Source organism: Molothrus ater, chromosome 1, assembly GCF_012460135.2.
Source record: "Molothrus ater isolate BHLD 08-10-18 breed brown headed cowbird chromosome 1, BPBGC_Mater_1.1, whole genome shotgun sequence".
NCBI classification, from domain to species: Eukaryota; Metazoa; Chordata; class Aves; order Passeriformes; family Icteridae; genus Molothrus; species Molothrus ater.
In genome coordinates, this window is record NC_050478.2 from 34,752,892 (window position 1) to 34,774,816 (window position 21,925).

The 21,925-nt window shown below is 43.6% G+C and overlaps 1 protein-coding gene across 1 annotated transcript in view; it reads right to left on the minus strand.

Moving 5' to 3' along the window:
* Positions 1-20,313, minus strand: part of JAZF1 (JAZF zinc finger 1) — a 188,775-nt gene extending 168,462 nt beyond the window's left edge. The window contains exon 1 of the mRNA XM_036406767.2: positions 19,989-20,313. Within this exon, the coding sequence (XP_036262660.1) occupies positions 19,989-20,103 (115 nt within the window). The 5' untranslated portion in view covers positions 20,104-20,313. The remainder of the gene's footprint in view (positions 1-19,988) is intronic.
* Between the last annotated feature and the right edge of the window lie 1,612 nt (positions 20,314-21,925).

Consider the following 21,925-nt stretch of genomic DNA (forward strand, 5'->3'; position numbering starts at 1 on the left):
CACTTATTCACACTTCACGATACATAGGATCCCCATACTCAGGAAAAATTAAAACACCCTAAAATTAACCAATGGAGCTACTTTTAATGGAAAAAAAACCTCCAAAAACTTATTCTAAATAAAATGCTTGAAGCCCGTAGCTGTACATGTAACTGCCTATCATAAATGCTAAGTGGGAGGAGTCAATTCATTATACTTCCAACAACGACAGACATCAAAGTTAACTTAAGAAAGATTTTATTACCACTCCTCACACCATTAAAGACCAGAGCAGGTGAAGTTAAAGGTTCCTCCTTGAGTTTCATATGTAGCACAGAAGTGCAAAAACCATGGTAAACTCAATGCTGAAAGAGGAAAGAGGAAAACTATAAAAAGAAAGATGAGAAGAAGAACTAGCTCAGATTTAGACAGGTATTTGAATAAGATTTGGAAACATCACAGAAAATTAGTTTTTAAACACTTTGTATTCTTAATAGGAGATCATATCAGCTTTTTCATCTTGTAGGCAAACCTCTCTAGATTTAAGACAAGCAAAAAAAAAAAAAATTAATCCCACACACTTCTGACTGTATGTGCTGCTCAGAACAGAATGGTGACAGAGAGGCACTGTCCTGCCTCATGACTGAGACAACCTCAGAGAGTCACAATTCATGGTCTCAACAGAAAGTTGGGAATATGTGAGGCTGGGAGGGGCCAAGCTTAAAGTAAATACTCATGAGCAGTCCTCATGACATTTCTTAACTCTACCTGGTGGCCTTCAGACAGACCACAATAAGGTTTGATTTATAGAAAAAGAGACTACAGTAGATCCATGCTTGTGATTTCTGACATAGTTTCTTTTATGAGCATAAGATAAACTCTGATTTAAGACTAAGTAGCTTCAGGAAGCCTCTTTTAATTAACCAAACACTACAAATACACTCTTTTCCAGCTACCCCATCTAAGAAAGGCAAAGGCTTACCCTGCATTTACCTTAGTGTGCATAAGCACACTACAAGAGTGCAAGGATGGGGAAAATGACAGTAATTAAGGAACAACCTGCTCACCAGTGCCCACTTTGATCTTTAGCAACTTGACAACTGAACTTGACACTTCTTTCTGGGTGAAAAGGCAATTCATTCAGGAATCAGAGAATGGTTTGGTTTGGAAGGGACCTTAAAGACCATCTAGGTGTCCCACCATGAGCAGGGATGTCTTCCGCTAGATCAGGTTGCTGAAAGCCCCATCCAGTCTGGCCCTGAACACTTCCAGGGATGGGGCATCCTCAGCTTCTCTGGGAAACTTGTTCCAGTGCCTCATCACCCTCCACGTAAAGACTTTCTCCCTAATATCTAATCTAAATCTACCCTCTTTCAGTTTAAAGCCATTAGCCCTTACCTTATCACTACATACCCTTGCCAAAGTCCCTCCCTAGCCTTCTTAGGGGCCCTCTTTAGTAATGGAAGGTGCTGTAAGGCCTTCTGGAGCTGCCTCTTCTCCAGGCTGAACAACTCCAACATCTGTGAAAGTGTATTCATACAAGGGGTGCTCCAGTCCTCTTCTCATCTTTGTGGTTTCCTCTGGACCCAATCCAGCAGGTCCACATCCTTCTTGAGTTGGGGACCTGAGAGCTGGATGCATTTCTCCAGGTGGGGTGCCACCAGAGCAGAGCAGAGCAGAGGTTGGCTGGTCACGCTGCTTTTGTTGCAGCCCAGAACACGTTTGGCTTTCCTGGGCTGAAGTGCACATTGCTGGGTCATGTTGTGCTTCTCCTCCACCCACAGCCCCAAGTACTTCTCTGTAGGGTTAGTGTCAGTCCATTCTCTGCCCAGGCTGTATTTGTGCTTGGGATTGCCCTGACTCATCTGCAGGACTTTGCACCTGACCTTCTTGAACTTCAGGAGGTTTGCACAGGCCTGCCTGTCAGGGTCACTCTGAATGCCATCCCCTCCTTCCAGTGTGTTGATGTAATGGAGCTGACTTGCTGCCTGGAGTGGCTGCAATTCCTTTGTGCTACCTTTCAGGAGCTCTCCTGCTGACCTGCAATCCATCTCCAGGCTCTGGGCATCTCCTGCTGGCACTTGCATCAAACTGGTAGGAGAAGGATGGATGGAAGTTCCCCTCCCCCACCAACTTTAGTTTAAAGCCCTCTTCACATCTTTTAAGACAGCACTGTTTTAAAAGAACTAGCTAATCTGTTCTTACTAGCAAATGTAATCCTCTACCCCAGCATCAAAGACTCCATTTAGCTCAGTTCTTGAAGTTTATAAAGAACTGAAAGGATACATGAGGCATGGAAATTAAAAACAAAATAGAAGAGAGGAAGCAGGCTTGCTAACTGCAGGAAATAGGACTTTTTCTACAATCTCAGCTCCACCACTACTTATGTTTTATTCATCAATTCTACTTGCAGTTTTTCTCTTTAGGCAAAGACAACCTGGCAGCATCACCTTTTTGTTACTCCAAGTCAAATATAATCCCAGATCATTAAAAAAAAAAGAGATAAAGTACTCCTCAGACCCTTATTAGAGACTCAGGAACCTTGTTACTTGTCTGGGGTGCCCATCTCTGGCTCACATTCCTAGGGTTATTTTTGGCACAGTGGACTGGTCCAAGCACACACAATGGAAGCCAAATCCTACCACTTCACAAGAGAGACAGAGAGGCAGTTTACTTTTGCTGACCTCTAACTCACAGCCATTTTTGCACTTCCCTGAGAAGCCATAATCCCTCTTGAAACTGTGCATACCTGCCTTCAGCATGCTCCTGCTACTCTGACAGTCTCAGGAGTTTTACTCACTACATACAACATTCTTCTGGTCTTCACAGAACTGGTGTGCTCTCCTACTCTCCACCTTCTTCAAGACACAAATTTTTGAATTACTTTTTTTCAAGCTGGGTTCAAGTATTACTAATTCTATATTACCGCAGCTTCTGGTTATCAGTGTCAAAAAATCAATGATTTACTGCCAAATCCATGGAGCTACAAGTAAGAATGTGCAAGAGAGTCATCAAGTTCTACTGTAGCTGTACATGATGCATAGTAAAGTTGTTCAATGTTTGTCACATCAAAAGCTCTAACCAGATAAACTTAGGAATAGGAAAATTTAAAAAGAAAGGAGAAAATTGAAACTAAAGAAATACAAGAACACGAAATGGAAAAGCACCAAGAAATAAACAGAGCAACTAATAAAGATAATAAAGTCAGAAATGGTCTCACAGACACTGCTCTGAAATTAAAGCTCACAGACACAACACAAAGCTTAGAAGTTAAAACACATGGCTGCTGGAATAAATGTCTACAGTTCTCCTCACCTGTCCACATATTTGGACCATTTAAGATTTTCTCCTTCAGAACCAAGGTGATAGTTATCAACCTGAGATTGTTAGCAAAGCCTAAGCAGCATGATTTGAATTATGGAAAATCATGTCAAGAGTATAGTTATTTTATCTGTTAACAAAAAAAAAAAAAGAAAATAAAAAGGTCATCAGAAACAGAAGGTATTTAGCTACTCTCTGTAGAGTAAACTCATTTTTGAATTCTGTGATCATGCCTCTTTGAACAGGAAATTGCACTTCAGTCTCTTACCCAAACCAAAACCAAAATATTTATTTACATGTCACATATTTACATACATACATACATATAAACATCCTTCATGTGTGTATATGTTTTGGTTTATATATTTATGTATAGACTTATTTATGAACTCCTGATATCCTCAATGGAATCTTTGCAGCAGAGAAATCATTCGTGTTCCATCCAAAAGTGTCATGGATCATCCAAAGGTTTTGCTTCTGAGAGTTGCAAATTACCTGCACAAATCTTTCCTGCCCACACACCTCTCTGGCATCTCGCAACAATTCCTGTACGGAGAAGATCCAGCCCTGCCACCAGCCCAGGACTGGTTTCACCTCTGCTCCATTGTTTGCTGAGCCATCTAATCCTTGCATTTCTAAATGGAAATAACACATTGCCAAACACTAATGCTTATTATTACAGTCAACCAATTAAACTGTAATTCTACCATTGTTATCCACCAACACTCTTCCTGCTTAAGTGCAAGCTATGTTTACTTTATTACTGAGGAGCTCAAACATTTTCTTTCACAATAATGTATTCTCTTCCTCCTCCCAACTAAGCCAAGGTGAATGCTCATGAATCAGACCAATAAGTAGAACAATGTTTTCACTTCTACAATGACACAAACAGATGCAGAAAAACTGAGAATTAGTATTTTCACCAGTTTTAGGATCTGTAGAAAGATTCCGTAAAAAAGGGAAAGATGGCCAAGAACCATCACATAGAGTTGACATTTTATCTTCTCTTTTACAGTATCACTGCTGAAGCTAGAAGTTCTAGAACTGTTAAAATAAATGAAATAGCCATAAAGGAAGAAATTAGATGGCAGAACAAGTAACAGACCTTACAAAACCTCAGACCCATTAGCACTGTATAGATACAAATATTCTGCATTTCATTCTAATCTGCTCTGCAGAAAGCCTCTCCCTTACCCCACTAAACGAAATCTGCACCAATAATGCTGGTTCACAGTTACATAGAGACAAAACATGTAAATTCCACTTCTACGCTGTATTTAATAAACAGATTAATTTCTTCTGTGGTCCATATATAGACAGAAAAGTGGCTGGCTAACTTTCACAGACAATCCTTTATCTGTTCACTTATAGTCAGCGAAAGCAGTCAGAAATAGCAAATAAAAATACAAGACTCCTAATCCTCGATCCAGCTCAACTATTTTTAAAACTGGATGCAAAGAAGTTATGGAAGTTGGAAACAACACAGAAATCTCTATCTAGTGGTAAGGCACTGGTGAATTTTAGAGCTCATATTTGGCACCCTTATGTCTTCAGGAACACTATATATGATGAAAAGGAAAACTTAATCCCAAAACCTTGTATTCACAGCTAAATATGGAGTGCAGTGCTGGTAACCCACACTCAGGAAGCACGGAACACTGTTTTCCTTATCCTACAGCCAGTTCAAAATAGCATGGTTAAACTGACACCACAAGTTTACATCACCAGGAAAAGACTGTATTTATTTGAAAGTCTTACTCCGCATCAGAGGACCTCTGTATATGCTGCTCCCTCAAAATTTGAACTGATAAGAATCAGCCCCAGCCACATATACAAACTCAGCATGAGACTTGCAGATCACAAAACATGTAGAAACTTGCTGCTTCTCAGGAACTGTCTACAACTGATTCTCAAATTCAAGACTGAATGTTAAATACTACAAAATACCACTGTGCTGCTTATCTAACCCCTTAAACTGGGACCATCAGTGTGATTATCTGAGCACTTGAACACAATTGACAAACATGCACTTCACAGCATATCTCATTTTTACTACATTTTTGTGGCAGGCAAACATACTGACGCTTCTCTGTTCTCCTCCAAAAAAGATTTCTGCTGAACTCTGCACCTGCACAAGACAGCAAAAGTGTTATTCAATCCATTCTCATAAGGTCACATCCTTACCACATATCCTAAGCATCAGAAACAAAATTACATCTTTTGTAACTAAAGTTCCTACTACATTAACAAGTCAAACAAATCACAAGGTATGCATGTTCTTAAGTACATTCTCCAGCGTAGAAACAGCTCTGTGCTCTCATCTGTGCCATCTCCAGAAACAGCATCCAAGAAGGGAGGATGGAGCTGCCTCCACTCAGATCTACCTCTTGCTATCATATCTTCGCTTTCCTCAGGCCATCAGGTGGGAAGAGCTGCCAGGCTCAGTTCAGTGTGCAAAAGTTCTACACATTAGTACCATGGATCAGTTTTGTTTTACTAAACCACATATGTCAATTATAAAAAGCACATAGGACCAAAATGAGACACCACAACAGACAACCAGTTTTCAGAAGGTGAAGAGGTCAGCACTTCCTAAATATCAACCCCCCTACAAAAGTATTTATGATGATTATGCAAAACTAGGATACATGTTGTCATCCCCCAAATCAGTGGTTTCCCATCCCAAAGAGAAGAAAGCTGTGTATCTGCAGACACACGGGAGTGTTACAAACAGAGCAATGCAACAGTTGCGCTTTGCTTAGGGATGGACAGCCCTGCAAGCATCGACACATCAGAGGCACCAAACCGTGCTGGTGTCTCAGCCTCAGCTGCTCTCCCTTGCCCATATGATGTCTCACCATGAGGTATCACATGGGCAAGCTGTGTTTCATGGAACTTGCAGGGATATGTGCTCAGCTCAAACTGTGTTCTGCCCACGTAAACTTTTATTGCTCAGGACACAATTACTCAAGAGCTTTGTAGGAATCCTTTTCCTTATCCTACCACACAATCATGATACCACACCAACTAGTAGAGAGCAACGAGACAGAAGGACTGTGAGACTTCAGCTTTGTCTTCCTAGTAATCAATAACATATGTTACTCCACTGCATTGCAAGGACACAGAGAGAACGCAGCTCCTCTGCCATGCTCTAAGACATTGTGCGGCTCAAAATATGTAACATAGAACAGCTCAATGTGTTTTCAAATGGGGGCTGTCTCATACTTGGGAAATAAAAATCTGTCTTGGAAAGGAATCCAAATCAGGTTTGTATCTACCCATATTCAAACTTGAAACCTTTTGGCAATGGACTTAATGCTTATATTCTCCTCTTTGTAAAATGGCAGGGGACAAAAAAACCCCACAGACCAAACTTAAAAAAATAGATTCGCTTTCTTGAGTGCTAATCATCAGCCCTGCCCACTGGACTCTAAAAACTGCCATCATGCAAAGATGCTTGATTGCTTAACACCCGAAGTGTTCAAAGGTGGGAAGCTTCAGTGGAGTCACAGTGAGGAAATCAGAGTAAGTCCACATAAACAGACTGCCTCCCAAACAAGCTGTCATTAACAAGTCTGTTCTACTAAGGTACCTACCCACAACAAGGTAGAAAGCAACCAAAGGGTATCCAGAAAGGAAGACTTTTATGATCGTGACAAGAAAGATGTGCTACTGTGCAATCATGGTAAGAGAAATGGCAGGAAAAAGTAAATAAAAAGAAAAGAAAAAAAGAAAAAAAAAAGGCAAAAAGTCAGAAAGTCAGTTCTGCTACAATAGCAACAAAATGATGTTTGTCCAGGAAGGATGGGCTACTAGCCCAACATTTAACAAATCCTAGGACTACAAAAAGGATGGATTTAGAACTGAGCTTAAAAAAAAAGCTACAGTATTCCTGGAAGAACAGGAAGAGGATATGACATATCTGAGAAGGAGATTGCTTACTTACTAGAAGTGCTTCAGCACCCACATTCAGTAACAGAACCACGTTTTTGGACTAAGCACTCAGTGCTCAGTATCCTGAGCAGAAAAGCTAAGCAAAAGACTTGAGCTCTCAGATATGTAAAGCTCTGCTTCAAAATGAAAATATAGAGGGAAGTTATCCACATCTAGATCATTAATGTAGCTCTTAAGGAACATGATCTACACAAAATGAGTTAAAAATCAGCAGTTTGACAGGTCAGCTGCAAGGAGGGAAATTCAAAAGAGGTACCGAGGTAGCTTGAAAAGGCAGCTACAATAACCCATAGAATTGATCTGGCATCAGGATGTATTTAGTAATACAATTTCAGGATAACTTAGATAACGACTTTGTAGGCAATGAACTAAGGATACTTGAAACATCCATTAAGAGCTCTGAACCTCATCAAGTATATGCCTCAAGCAGACTGCCTGAACAGCCCCAAGCATTCAACCTCAAAGTGAGTAAGGAGAAAGAGAGTAGCCTGTATAGTTGTTCCAGAATTAGACACGTGTCTGCCCAGCAAGAAAAACCATGGTTTATTTTCAGGCAGGTAACTCTGCAGCTTATGAGATTCAAAAACCCCAACCAAGACCTCATTTTAGAAAGCAGACTCCTTTGTTTTTCACAAACTCCTTTTCTCCCTTGTTTCAATTCCAGACTTTTTCATCTTTACTCCTTGCTATACTCGGCTTCTTTATTTTCTCAGGCAGCTTCTGTATTTATCTGGTTAATACAGAGGCCTGAACAACACAAGTACATTATATCCTATTATGCCTATGTTCAATGTCCTGTTCCTAAGCTACACCTGTTCTACAGAGCACCAAAAATAAATAAATTAGAACAATCAGTATTCACAAGAAAAGAAGGCTTTGAGACTTCACAAGACGAAGTGGTTCAGTGGTTCCAGGAGAGAAAAGCAGCAGCCATGAGAAAGGCTCCAATCAACCACTCACCTGTGAAGCAACAGCAGAAGAGAACAGAACGAACAGTCAGAAGGTGAGCAGCAGGTGAGCACAGACACCAGCTGGAGATTTTTAAACTTTGGGGTTTTTAAGCAGTGACAGAACAGTAGGCAATTTCTGATTTCCCTCCAAAGCCTAAATCAGGCACCACCAACTCTACCACATGTAACACCTTTCTAGATGGGTATATTCTCTGCAAAGGCTAAACCACTTTGGGGCACCAAGCACCACAGTCTGGGGTCTCTGTGTGCATACAGCAGAATGCTCTGCTGAGCATAACTCCTTATCAAAATCCAAACACTGCTGGAGCAGAGTTTCCTCCATGTAGGACTTATAATCCCTTTCTTTAAACCACCAGTCAGAGCTTGGCAGGTAAGCAGAAGTGTCAGGTGATGAGAGGAGTGAATAGCAGTACAGAACAGAAGAAAGTGTAAAGGTCCAACTTTGCTCCACAGTCAACACTGATGAGACAAAAAAAAAAATAATTCCAAGCCTGGATTTGCATGATGTTTTTTCAATCATGAAAGGATGAACAATCCCTCACAAGTGTCTTCCCAAAACAGAGATACTGGAAGGTTTGGGTTTTTAATTCCTGCCTCTGCAATTTACTATCTTGTATCAATTTCCCAAAACAGAACTAGTATGTGGGCTCTTCCCAACCTCCTCTCTTCAGTTCTCTCTTCTTCTCCCAACTACCTGCAGCTCTGCAGGCTTCTGAAAGAAACAATAACCTGGTCTTCATTTACAATTAATATTTTTAAATTACATGCAGAAAGATCAGCATGAATTGTTCCTAATTATCAATATAGCAATTCTAATGGCATACAATGAGGGCATAATAAATTTTAAATTATTACACCATGCAAGCTGACAATACTTTCTAGAGAGCTGTGTATCCAATTCTGTGCTATGGTTCTAGTCACACAACACCATAGAGATTATGAGCAAATACTAACAGGCTTTCAATATGTATGCACACCTGCTACTACAGAACAAGCAATTGCAAAACTGTGTGTTTGGGCTCAATCTTGAATTCATGAGGTATCAAGTGTTTTTAGTAGCTGCTTACACCATTGTGGGCAAAACTCCAGTCTTTTCCATTATTAAGGAGTTGTGCTTTGTGGGGCAGAGCAAAGGGATTTGGTTTCCAAATGCAGATATTATGGCTTCCATACAGGCACGGGTCAGAGAAAAGGCATTCCCTCATTTCCAGAATGTTTGGTGGTAGTAAGCAATCCTGTGGCTGGAACACTGTGCCATTAGCAGGAACAGAAGAGTTTACTAACTGTACACCCACTACATTTCTGAGGTCAGTGGGATCAAGTAGAAGTAGGGTGACAATGCTACAGGAACTACACTTCCTATATAAAAAAGAAATATAGGAAGAAGTCAGGTCACCACTGAGAAAAAAAAATGCAGCTATCAATTAATCCAATGCATCTCCAGAACATTCATCAAGTTTATAAATGCATGTCATTTTTGTTATATTTGTTTCAATATTTGAAAGGCATTTGAGGCCATATAAACAATTCAGATATAGCAAGAGCAGATTCAGAAGCTCTTGCCCATCTCTTTCACAATCATTTCTAACTCAGAGTTATGAAAATGGCTGCGGAAATAAAATTCTTCAGGTAAAGGCTGCTCAAAGGCTTTTTTTTTTAGACTTCATTAAAATCTAACCACTTAATATTAAAATATAAGAGTGCAACCAAAAATATCCACAGAAAGTAGCAGCAACAACAAATTCCTTTTCCCCATCCTGTGCATTCAACTATTGTTACATACCTGAACAAGCTCTTGGTATTTACCCTGGCTCTGGAAGCAGGTTGAGCAAGCCACTGAAACTCCCTGGCATATAACTATGTCCCAGCTCACAGTATCCAACACAGACTTTATCTCCCCACTCAGTCTGGTCTAAAGAGAGCCCTGGGTGGCTGCCCCATGGTAACTGTCAGCAAAGATGAAGTATTTGCTTTGTTCTGATGGAAGGCTCTTCACAATCACACACACACACACAAAAACCTGAAAATTAAAAAAAAAATCTGCCAGGAAGAAAGGGCTTATTCTGGATACATGAAATGAGAACACTAGGCACAGGTAGTTAAATCTCTAGAGAGGTCTCTTAAGACAGAGACCAAAGTCTGGAAGCCCTGTCAAGAATGGCTGCTGAAGATAAAACATAGATAAAACATGAGGACTGATATAGCTATAGTGTCAGCATTTCTCATCTATAAGAGAGTGTTCAGTCAATTTATGAGATTTTCCAAGACAAAAAGAAAATACAGTTATTACCAATGCTACTACTGTGTGCAAAGAGTCCTACAGCACAACTAGAAAGCCTCTCTCAAGTACAGCAAGTGCTCACAATGAGCCCAGGAAAATGAAGACTCCCTAGAGAAGTGCTGCAAAATGGAAGTACATACAAAAAACTCTATGTAACATTTTCTTCCCACCCTCCTCACTCACCACACCACTACCTTACCTCATGGAGCATGGAGCACTTATAATTACAGTAAGGATCACAGTCTTCCTAGTTCCTCCCTGGAAGGATCTGCAGCCATGGATTTTATTTTAAAAACATTTAAGCTTTCCTTTTCCCTCCAAATATCACAGTAGTTACAAGCAATTTTTAGTGAATTTGTTACTGTCAGCTGCCTGGTCCATGCTGCAACATCCATGGCACTCTGCATTTGATGAATAACCCTCAGCCTGGGCACACAGAGCAGCATACTTCTGAGCCTCTGCCCCTTTCTGTGCTGCCACTGCTGTGGAAATTTTTCACTCCCCTTTCACAAATCCGTCTTCTTCACATTAACATACTTATTAAGTGAGCAGGAAGCTCTTGCAATATGGCCCAAAACAATTTATGGGAAAGAGCAGTTATTTGGGGTTTTCCTTAGTGGTTTTTCACACATCTTTCTCCATATTCTACTCTATGCAAAAGAAAAAACAAAAAAGTTCAGACAACAAAAACTCAATTCCTCAGGAGAAAGAGGAATCCTTTGCAGATACCCCCAGAGCTTAACAGGATAAACAGAAAAGCTCCCTGGTCCCAAAATGAAATAAAGATGAGTATGTGCATGATTCACTGTTATTTTCTGCATCAAAACTGAGATCTTAACAACTCTCACATCACCCAGTTAACCCAGTATAACCATCAGGTAGCAGACTCTCCTCAACTTAACAGCAAGTTAAAGAAACTGTAACACCTCTCCAAAATATTGCTACAAAACCAGGTAAACTTCAAGGGCTTCCCTGTAAGTTTGTCGTCAGATTTACTTGTGTCAATGTCAGTTCTTTGATCTGAAAACAAAGGAACCAAGGGTAGGCTTCAGTAATCTGGTATGCAGCTTTCACCTGCCAGCAGGCAAACGTCTGAAGTCTACATTTAAATGAATTTAGAGGTCACTTCCACAGTACTGATACACACACTCTGATGAACATACACAGCAGGATGACATCACAATAAATGACTGAAATAATTAAATAGCATTGTTTTTGACACTGAATGCCCCTAAGGGGCTAACATTCATGTATCTCATAGCAGAGAAACTGGATCTCTTGCATCCTAAATGTACCACCTCCCTGTTTCTGGGTTATGGCTTCTATTGGGGTAATTCTCAGAAAGTAAGATAGTGACTACATTACACACTGCTGGAGAAACAGGTGATGCTCCTTTCCACTTCATACTGGGGTATTTAGAGGTTCAAATTTTATTCACAGAGTATTTATTATCTGTCAAAATATGATGGGAAAAAAATTAATTAAAGTACTTGGGCCAGGTATCTCAGAACTGTCCAAATATTCTCTAAAACTATAAAAAGATTTTGTTGGACCAGTTTCAGCAATGGCAGTATTTAAAAATGAAATTGCTCAGCTTTTCACAAAAAAAATCTTAATAAATAAGATGGCATTAATTAGCACACAGTGAAATCTTCCTCAAAATCAGAAGAAATGTTTCAAAATTCATCCACAATCAAGTGGAATCAGATCTTTGTACATAAAGAACTGACCAACTTGGCTTCAAAATCCCATTCAATTTCTCCCTTAAACTGGTAAATTTCTTCTTCTGTGTCTACTCCACCCTTTGTAACACAAAATGGAACATTAAAAAGATACGACTAACACCTGTATTTAAGTCAGTTCAGTCTTTAATGAATTATAGTGTCTAAAATGAAACTGCACAGTAGTAATATACTCCATCCTGTGCACTTAGGAGAGACACAACAAGTGCAGTGTCATCAGCATCTCTCGTGAAAAAATCCATTCCCCTTGTTTATCACAGCACAAAGTTAAGAAAGAGCCTTGTAAGAATTCAGGGAACACCAATATTAATAGCCAAGAAAAAAATCATTAAACCATAAACTGGAATACTTCTTCTATTCTACAGCTCTGAATACTGGTCCATCATCTCATAACTAAAGCATAATAAACTGTATGTACTCTCCCAGAGCATTTCTAAAGGTCTCAAGATGGAATTAGGCACTGGGTAACAGGAATTGGTTGTTTAATTTTTAATGTGAAGTTATTCACTGAGACAGTCCTTTAAAACCAAGGACCCTTTATTGTTAAACACAGCTGATTTATCAAATCAATTCTCTAATTGTCACCATTTCAAATTAACACTAAAATCTTTGTCTCTGCCTTTCTCAAAGTGTACAGAGCAGCTATTTTCTTAGATGGTTATCATCCAAATTTTGAATAACTGGTGCTTACTACAGATAAAATTAATTCTCAGTGAAAAACAGCTTTTCAAGAAAAATTATAATTAAAGGAAAAAATACCAGATTCAGGAGCAATATAAAATGTATACTGCAATCAGCAGGCCTGTAGTGCTTCCTTCTTCTGCATTAAAGTATTTTGCAGCTTGACACAAAATACTTCTGATAACTTGTTTACATTTGCATTATATTCTAGAAGAGGAAGGAATGGTAGGTAAGACCATCTCAGATTGAACAGATGTTTCTTCATCTTCTGGCATCACCCCTTCCTCAAATTATTTTTTACTATCTATTATTGTTTTTTTATCCAATTTCATATTCCTCAAGAAATGAAATGAAAAAAGATAATTTGACTGCCAGACACCTGATTATTTTTCAGTTCTCATAAGAACTGGAGATTAGCTACGAAAACATCCTCTCAAAGCCTGAAGTGCAGACATGATAATCACTATAAATTTCACCACAAAGGTAAATATGTCCTACACAAGTGAAGTGTAATGCCACTGCTACAAGTTACCTGATGTTTCTTCAGGTTTTCATTTTCCAGCTCTTTTGTAGACCTGCTGGCATACAAGAAGAACAATCCCTGCCAGTCATATGGATACAGCACTACAATGGGCCTCACCCCAAGCTATTCCAACAAGCAGAGGAAAAATGAAAGATCCCTATCGGCTTTATGTGAGACCTTCAATCTTAAAAATGAAAAATCAGTTTGCAGCATGTTCACAGATGTTTGCTTTCAGTCCTTCCTTCACAGAAAATATATGACTCAGGCTTTACACTATCAAACACTTTAGATCTTATCCTCCATGTACTTGGTAAACTCAGAGCAAGAAAAAATTTCATGTCAGAGAAGTACGAAAAAAATTGTTTAAGTCTAATTTTAATGGCAATTCCATTTTCCTCCATACAATTAGTATATTCTAGAATTTGTTGTAAGAGTCGCATTTACACTTTATCACAACCTATATTCAAGCCCAAAGAGCAAAAGAAGCCATACTTGTAAATGCAAAGTTATCCAAAAACCGGCTCTGCTCAAGATCACATGTGAGGGAAAACAGTGCTCATTAGATCTTTTAGTGAAAAAAAGACTTTATTTGATAGAAACGCCTTCCTGACATGGAAGGCCCTTCCTCACCATATCAACTTGCAAAGCAAATAACCAACATCCTTGGAAAACAGATCCTTCCACTTTGCTGTGAAATGCATTTTAAATAAGAAACAAAAACTACAGTTGCAGAAGTACTGGGCAGAGGATGAACTTTAGCTAAATGTAGCTGTAAATTGCTTTTAATGAACAACAATTAGTACTCCTGCTGAGGCAAATGCACATATTTGCTTATTTTGCAAGGACACACATTCATGCACATTAGTGGCACATAAGTATGGCTCTGTCCTCTGATTTCCAGACCCTGGTGAGAGCACTCCATGTACCTACCTGCCACACCACTCCTGGTGTAAAAAGCCTGAGGTTAAAATCTACCACCTTTTCAAAACAGCCGGCCTCAACTCCAAATGTTAAATTACACACTGAGCAAATGCTAAGGGAAAGTTACATGATGGCAGCCACTTAAACTACATTCACACTCTCGTGAAGAGAACACAACCTGTCATACAGACTTGGGTTTCCAGGCCTTGCACAGATTCTGGTGTGTAGCCCCTCATCCTCATCTTTAGCAACATACAACAGTTGTATCTTTTTATGCTTGTTTTACACAACATGCGGTCAGCTCCAATATAGAAGCTGCCACCTCTGTCAGACTGCACTTCATCCAAGCCTGGGCAACACAGCAGTGGGGAGCAAAGCCCACATTTTAGCAACACCAAATGACATTTTAGCATGTGCTCACAGCCAGTGCATCATTCAACACCTGTAACTATCAAGGTGAGGACACCACACTGTTATTAGCATGCCTGAGAAAATATTGAAAGGGACAACTTTAAGAAAGCTACATGCATTCAGCCAATGGCTTATCCAACTACTTGAGCTCTTTGCTGGGGAATCTGGCCTCTTGACTGCATAATATTAAGAACTGAAGTCACTGAAGGCAGCAGACGTCAAAGCAACCACCAAACATGGAAATTCATAAGAGTCTTTCTCTCTCCATATGACCTGAACTTTCCAGATGGGTAGTATTTTATATGCAAAGTTTTGGTCTGTCTTCTGCAATTATTCTTTTATGGAGAAGTTTTATTTTTCCTGATAATCCTACCACTTACAAAAGCAGCTGCCTCTGCTCCCACAGCAAGCACTGTTCTGTTGCAGGACCCATCCTAGTATTTGGGAATCAGTCAAGCTTGATTAGAAGCTCCCAATTCCAACAGCAATACTATAAAAATACTCCAATGAAAGCTGTTCAGCACTGGGACTTCTTGCAAGCTTATAATGAAATGTTCAGCAACAGTTGATCACCTTTTTTTGTGCAATTACTGTATAGGCAGATGGTCTTTTTTGTTCCCTTCAAATTCCAGTAGTTTCAGTGAAATACAATTCTAAAACTCTACTTCTAGGTAAGAGTGTCTTCAGACACACATTTGTTTTGTCTCTCTTTCTATCCACTCTTTCACCTCTTCTAGCCCACCACCACATGTTTGGACACTGATTTCATTTGCACCTATTTCCTCAATGCTTGATGAGCCTCAGGAGAAGCTGGATTGCTCATATCAGCCAAAGAGCTACACTGGCACATACACCACATCAGCACTTACCATGAACCAAGTGACCACATAGTGCCTCATACAAACAGCAACCTCTCCTGATTTTAAAGTATTTTACTACAGATACCATGCAAAATTTAAAATAGTAAATTCAAAATCTGATGAAGAGATTCAGTTTAAATATTGGTCCTTCAGCATCAGAGTAAACTTGGTCTTAGCAACTAAGGAGCTACCTGACTCTACTCTAAAGAGTGCAATTCAACTGCAGACAGATTGAGGGAGAAACAAATTGAGGGAAATTCCCAAAATTCCCCAAAAGACTAAAGTATATTTTCAGAAACACTCTGTGGAAGCAGCTGTGCTGGTCCCAACATCATATCTGAAGACACTATGGGACTGCAGAAATACAACAAAGTTTGCCAGATTGTCACAGCTGAGTATGTGGCAGTCGAAAATAGGTGGGTTTGGGGGTCTTTTAGCTCCTCTCTTGACATTACTTAGGGGAGTTGAGTCCATTCCATTTGACAGTCTGAATCTGGCTAATTGTAGTAAATTTGGCCTTTTTCTCATGGACTAGAGATGTCAGAAAAGTCAACCAAACTACCTGCAAGGGGTCAGAGCAGACAAAACCGAGAGGCAGGGAGACAGCCTAGCAAGGCAGGCCAAAAGCCCCCCTTCTCAGCACACTTGCAGAGAAGGTAACGGCACTTCAGGTTGCTTGGACAACGTGCCGGCAGAAAAAGCTGACAGAGAGGCATTTACAAATCGGCAGTTTTAAATCAACATCCAATTCCAGCTGTGAGCCACAGAAAATGTGAGTACGCTGTTTAGTAGCATTGTTACGGACTGCAGAACACAGTCTCATTGCAGAGGACACCAGTAGGGCCTGGCCTGCCCTATGAATGACCCCAGAGCAGTGCTTCCGAGTGAGCCCAGTTCTTCACAAGTCTTTGATCTATAAATGCAAAACCCAAAAAGAAGCTGATGTGTTGATGCACACCCAGCACCACCTTAGAGCTGAATACTTCATCCAATGGCCACAACTCTCCCACATGATACTTTTTCAAGTAACCAGTATGTTCTTACTTGGTCACTAAGATGTAGGTGGAAAAAAACAAAACCCAAACTACACTACTGTACACTGAATTATTTCATTAAAATATGATTATTCATTAGTTTTATAAGCAAAGAAAGCAGCTGCACAGTTGCTCAGAAATGCCTGCACAATGCCACAACAGAATGACAGAACCAGTAAGGCTGGAAGGAACGACAGTGGGTCATCTTAAGCAGGGTCATCCTAGAGCACATGGCACAGGATTGTATTCAGATGGCTCTTGAGTATCTCCAGCGAAGGAGACTCCACTACCACTCTGGGCAACTTGTTCCAGTGAGTAGGCTCCCACATGATAGAGAAGTACTTCCTCATGTTCAGGTGAGAATTCCTGTGCATCACTTTCTTCCTATTGTCTCTTTTCCTATTTCTTATGCTAAGCTGAGTTTTTTTTCCAAAGGCTGACAAAAAAAAAACCAAAATCCCTTGATTAAGTGTTTGCTCCCACTTTTCAGATACACAGTACAGCTCTGTGAAACGAGCACATTCCTACCAGCGCTCCACTGATGATGCGATGGATTATCCCATCCCGTGAGAGGTGGCAGAGCAGCAGCACTGCAGCAGCCAGACCACCTAGAGCCTGTGCCATATAAACCTCCCCACACACAGCTGTTTGCAGCATCAAGTTTATTATCTGTGCTGAAACACCGTCTGCCCAGCAATCACCCACTTCAGTTTAAACTAATAACGCAATATAACTCAATCAAGTTTTCTTTATTCCTGCAGCACATGCTGAACGTCCAAAGCAATCTATTTTTACGTGGCATGTTACTCTTTACTCCATGTGCCAAAAAATACAGTCTGTTTTTATAGCAACATATTTCAGTGCACATTTCTAGGCCTGTATGATGGCAAAAGCTGGACGCTGTTTGCATCATCATCTTCCTGCAAAAGTAATTCCAACAGAAGCTCCTATTCAGACATTTAGTCCTTTATTTCTCAGTTGCTTTCAGAAAGGTTAATCACCTTGTGGCTGACTACTTATCTGGTGACTTTTCATAGATGATCATCCTTTAGGCTGTGTCAGGAGCTCCTTGCACACACCAATCCACAGAGCTGAGCCTTCACATAAGATCGGTGTCACTGGTTCAACTCCCTCCTGATTTCCCCAGTGTCTCATACAGGTAACATAACATTGCTACATTTTGTATTCACAAACAGGTGAAGTTCAACCTGCTGTCATGCAGAGGTGAAACATTAAAAATGAAGCACAATCAACCTTTTATCATACCCCAGCCGTTTGTACTCAAATCAGCTGCTTCTGTGACACCATGTGCAGAGCCTTAGATGTGTGTCCTGGAAGCCTTGGCAAATGACACACTCTGTTAAATGTGGGCTTGCTCAATCGATAACACTCTAACTTTGAGAAAAGGTAAAAGCAATGAATACTGGCTATAGCATTAAATATATAATTATTTAAAATTACGGTATTTCAACATAAAGTTCCCTTCTGTGCAAAGAAGTCTCAGAACTGCTGATCAGGACTCAAACAGAAATGCACAGACCACACGGACAGGGCTGTATCTTCTCTGACACCCTGTGGGTTGTGGCACCTAAGGGCTGATAATCCACTCAAAGGACATGTAAGATGACTTATGAACTTTCATTTTGGGGAACTGTTTCCCATAAGCTTTTCTGGTGTAATGTGATGCACAGTATAGGAAAAGCTAAGAATCTGAGATTAAAAAAACCCAACAATATCACAATGGTATACCTGCACCATGTCAAGCCATAAATTACAAGGTTTTGCGGTATGTGGTTTTCTTACCTCACTCTAGGCATCGTGATAATTATAAGACCCACACCTTTCATCTTGCTGACCTATAATGCTACATTAATGTAACGTTACACTCGCAATTAAAGCTAAAGTGATTTTTTTTCAGGTATTCAGGCAGGTTTATTAAAACTTCAATAAACTGAAATGCATGCTTTCGTCGTTTTGTAGCAGCACCATTTCTCCGTACTTCTAGTGAAACACGTAGTCCCTAGGTACTTAAAACTTCTGTATTTTTTCTCCTAGTTTTAAAAGTTAGTCTGCATCAAAGAAGTACCTCGTTTTTTGACAGTTTAAGAGCTGTATTTTACTAACAAAAAAAGAAAGTCGGGAAGATGCAGCTGGGAAGCAAGTAGCGCAGCAGCCAAGGCAGCACACCTGCCGAGGCGGGAAGGTGCAGGGAGGCGGCAGTGCCGCGCCCGGCTGCGGACGAGATGCTTTTGCCGGCGGACCCTACGCTCCAGCACGCCTGAGGCCCGGCCGGGCGCGGGCAGGCCGGTCCCGCCGGAGCGGGGAGAGGGAGAGTTGGCGCCCGCGGCCGGCCGGGAGCCGCGCCGCCCCCTCCTCCCCCTGGGCGCCGCCCGCGCCGCCGAGGGGCGGCCCCGGCGCCCCTGCGCACGCTCCCGCCCGCCGCCCATGAGGCGCCCGCGCCGGGAAGGCACTGACGAGTCATCGCCCCGCCGCGTCCCCGCCCCCGCGGCCCTGGCGGGACGGGCGGCGGAGGGGAGCGCGGGGCGGCGGCCGCGAGGGGAGCCTGCAGGTGATGCTCCGGCGCGGCCGGGCCTGGGCTCTGCGGCTCGGGGCGGCGGGTCCCAGCCGGTGCGGCCGCCTTCTTCTCCCGCCCGGCCGACCCCGGGGGCTGCGCCGGCCCCGCCGCCGGGCGCTCCCTCCACGCCCACCGCGCCGCCGGCCCTGGGCTCCTGCACGCCGGTGCCCCCGCCGAGAGGCTCCTCCCGCGCTGCGGCGGCCGGAGCGCGACCCGTGCTCGCCGCCACACCTAGCAACAGCGCTGACAGGACGCAGTGGCGGCGGCGGGAGGAGGAGGAGGAGGAGGAAGCGGAATGGCTGCCGCGGCGGCGGCTCCCTCCCTCCCCGGAGCCCTGACAGCCAGCGCCGGGGCGGAAGCAGCAGGCGGCGTGCTGTGCCCGTCCTCCTCCCTCCTCCTCCACCGCCGCCTCCTCCTCCGGGCTCCTGCGCTCCCTCCTGCCAATGCAAACTAACTCCCCCTCGCCAGGGCCGGCGGGCTGCACGCCTCCCCCGCACCCACCCATGCCGGCGCGCCGCACGCCGCCGCCTCCCCGAAGAGCGCTCCACGTCGCCCGCAGGACCCGCTCCTGCCACTCCACGCCCGCCGACCCTCCTCCCCCGGCGGCCGCCGCGCCCCGGCTCCCGCTGCACCTTGTGCCCCCCACCCCGCCCCGCGCCGCCGCCGCCGCACACGCGGCCCCCGCGCACCCCGCCCGCCCTGCCGTGCCCCAGCCGCGGCCCCGCGGGCACTCACCGATGTGGTTGTCCTCGATGTGCTCGATGAGCTCTGCCAGGGTTGGGAAGTGGAGCCCGCAGCCCCCGAACCTGCAGGCGTTGGAGAAGAAGGAGGCGGCGGCGATGCCTGTCATGGTTTTACATCGAGATCCCCCTGCGGTGCCTGCTCTGCCAGGGCCGGCGGCGGCAGGGCGGGGAGAGGCGGGGGCAGGGGGGGAACGGGACGGAGAGAGAGAGAGATGGGGAGCGAGAGAGAGGGTGGGGGTGGGGAGGTGGAGGAGGAGGTGGCGGCGGCGGCGGCAGCAGCGGCAGCAGCAGCAGCAGCGTCGGGAGCGGCGGAGGGGAGGGACGGGCTGGGTGGGGGGAGATGAGGCAGCCGCAGCTGGGAGGAGGGACCAGCGCGGCTCTGTAACAGCTGTGCTGCCCCGGCGGCGGCCGCCGGCGGCGGGAGGAGCAGGGCACCCGCGCCGCCCTCCGCCGCCGGGGGACACCGCGCCGCCTCGTCCGGCCCCGCGCGGGGCTGGGGCAGCGGGGAGAACTTTCCCCCTCAGCCTCTCGGAGGCAGCGGCGGGGCTGGGGTCTGCTCCTGCGGCCGGCGGGGCGAGGGGAGATGCTCCGGGGCAGTTGCTGGGGCCGGGAAGGTGGTGCCCGCCCCGGAGGGCTCACCCAGCCGCCCGGACTTGGCTCCTAACGCGGCTGTCACTTCCACCCGCCCGGGGCGGGGAGCAACCAGCCCTCGCCGAGGTCGCTAAACTGATGGGCGGTCGCTCCTTCCCCAAGGGGGACCGAGGCCGCCGAACACAACCTCCACCTGCTCGGCGACGAGCCGCAGGCCCTGGGCACCTGCTTGAGGTACCGCGGTCCCCCCGGCGCCGGGCGGGCTACGGTCCCTCTGGCCCCGGAGCCGCCGGTCACAGATCCCCGTGCCAGACCCTTCCCGTCCCGCTGAGGCGGGTCAGAGGTGTCAGACTGCGGCCCTGGGGAGAAGAGTTAAACAGGAGTCGCGCACACATCGCTCCCAAATCCTATTTTGACTCTGTCTCCAGAAAGCTATTCAGCAGAGAGGCTGACTGATTAATTGATTTTAATGAAGGTCTCCCTAGGCTCAAATTCGCAGACAGCTTTATTTAAAATTAAAAGAAAAAAAAAAAAAACAGATCGCTTGTCAGGAAGGCTCTCCTTCCCCCCTCCCCCCCCTTCTTCTGTTTTATATTAATCTTTTTTCTATAATTACAAGATTGTACAACATTGTTAATAGTTTTGAGCAAAAGTGGTGCTAAAAAAAGCCTCAGAATCTGCATGAGACTCTGAATTGCATGGACATAAGTGGTTCCACTGATCCTGCTGACAGATTACAGTTCCAAGCTGTTATCTCTGTAGAATCAAGCATGTGCACAAGAATAAGCCTAGCCCTTGCATATCTTGTTACCTGTATTGCAGGTAAGGATGTTCCCAGCGTTGCTGTGGGAGCCAAAGAGTAGCAAATCCTAAAAATGCAGTAGAATGGTTAGTGAATAAAAAAATGAGTGTTTGCCTATTTCTTAAAGGACAAAAGTTCTTGGAGCTAGTTCCTGGTATCCTGTATATCAGAGAGCTCATCATTTGTGTTGAGAAAACAAGCTTTAGCTTGCAGTTTATTTTAGTCATTTTCTTACGTGTTCACTTTAATATTTTTCTGATGTTTTTCCCTCATCCACTTCTATTTTTCTGGATGTATAAACCCACTCATCTTAGTTTACATCAAAACAAACAAAGCAAAGACAAAGCCTTTCCAGTAAAATACAATGTGGAGAGATGCCTTCTCTTACTTCAACACTCCACCCAAGCTGGAGTTTGTAAATAGAATTTTCATAGCCATGAGATGCTGAAACACAGAACTATTGCACTTTAAAAAAGAATAGTAGCATGGACACATGATAGTCCACAGTATGTTTTCAAGGTTCACTGTGGTCAGTG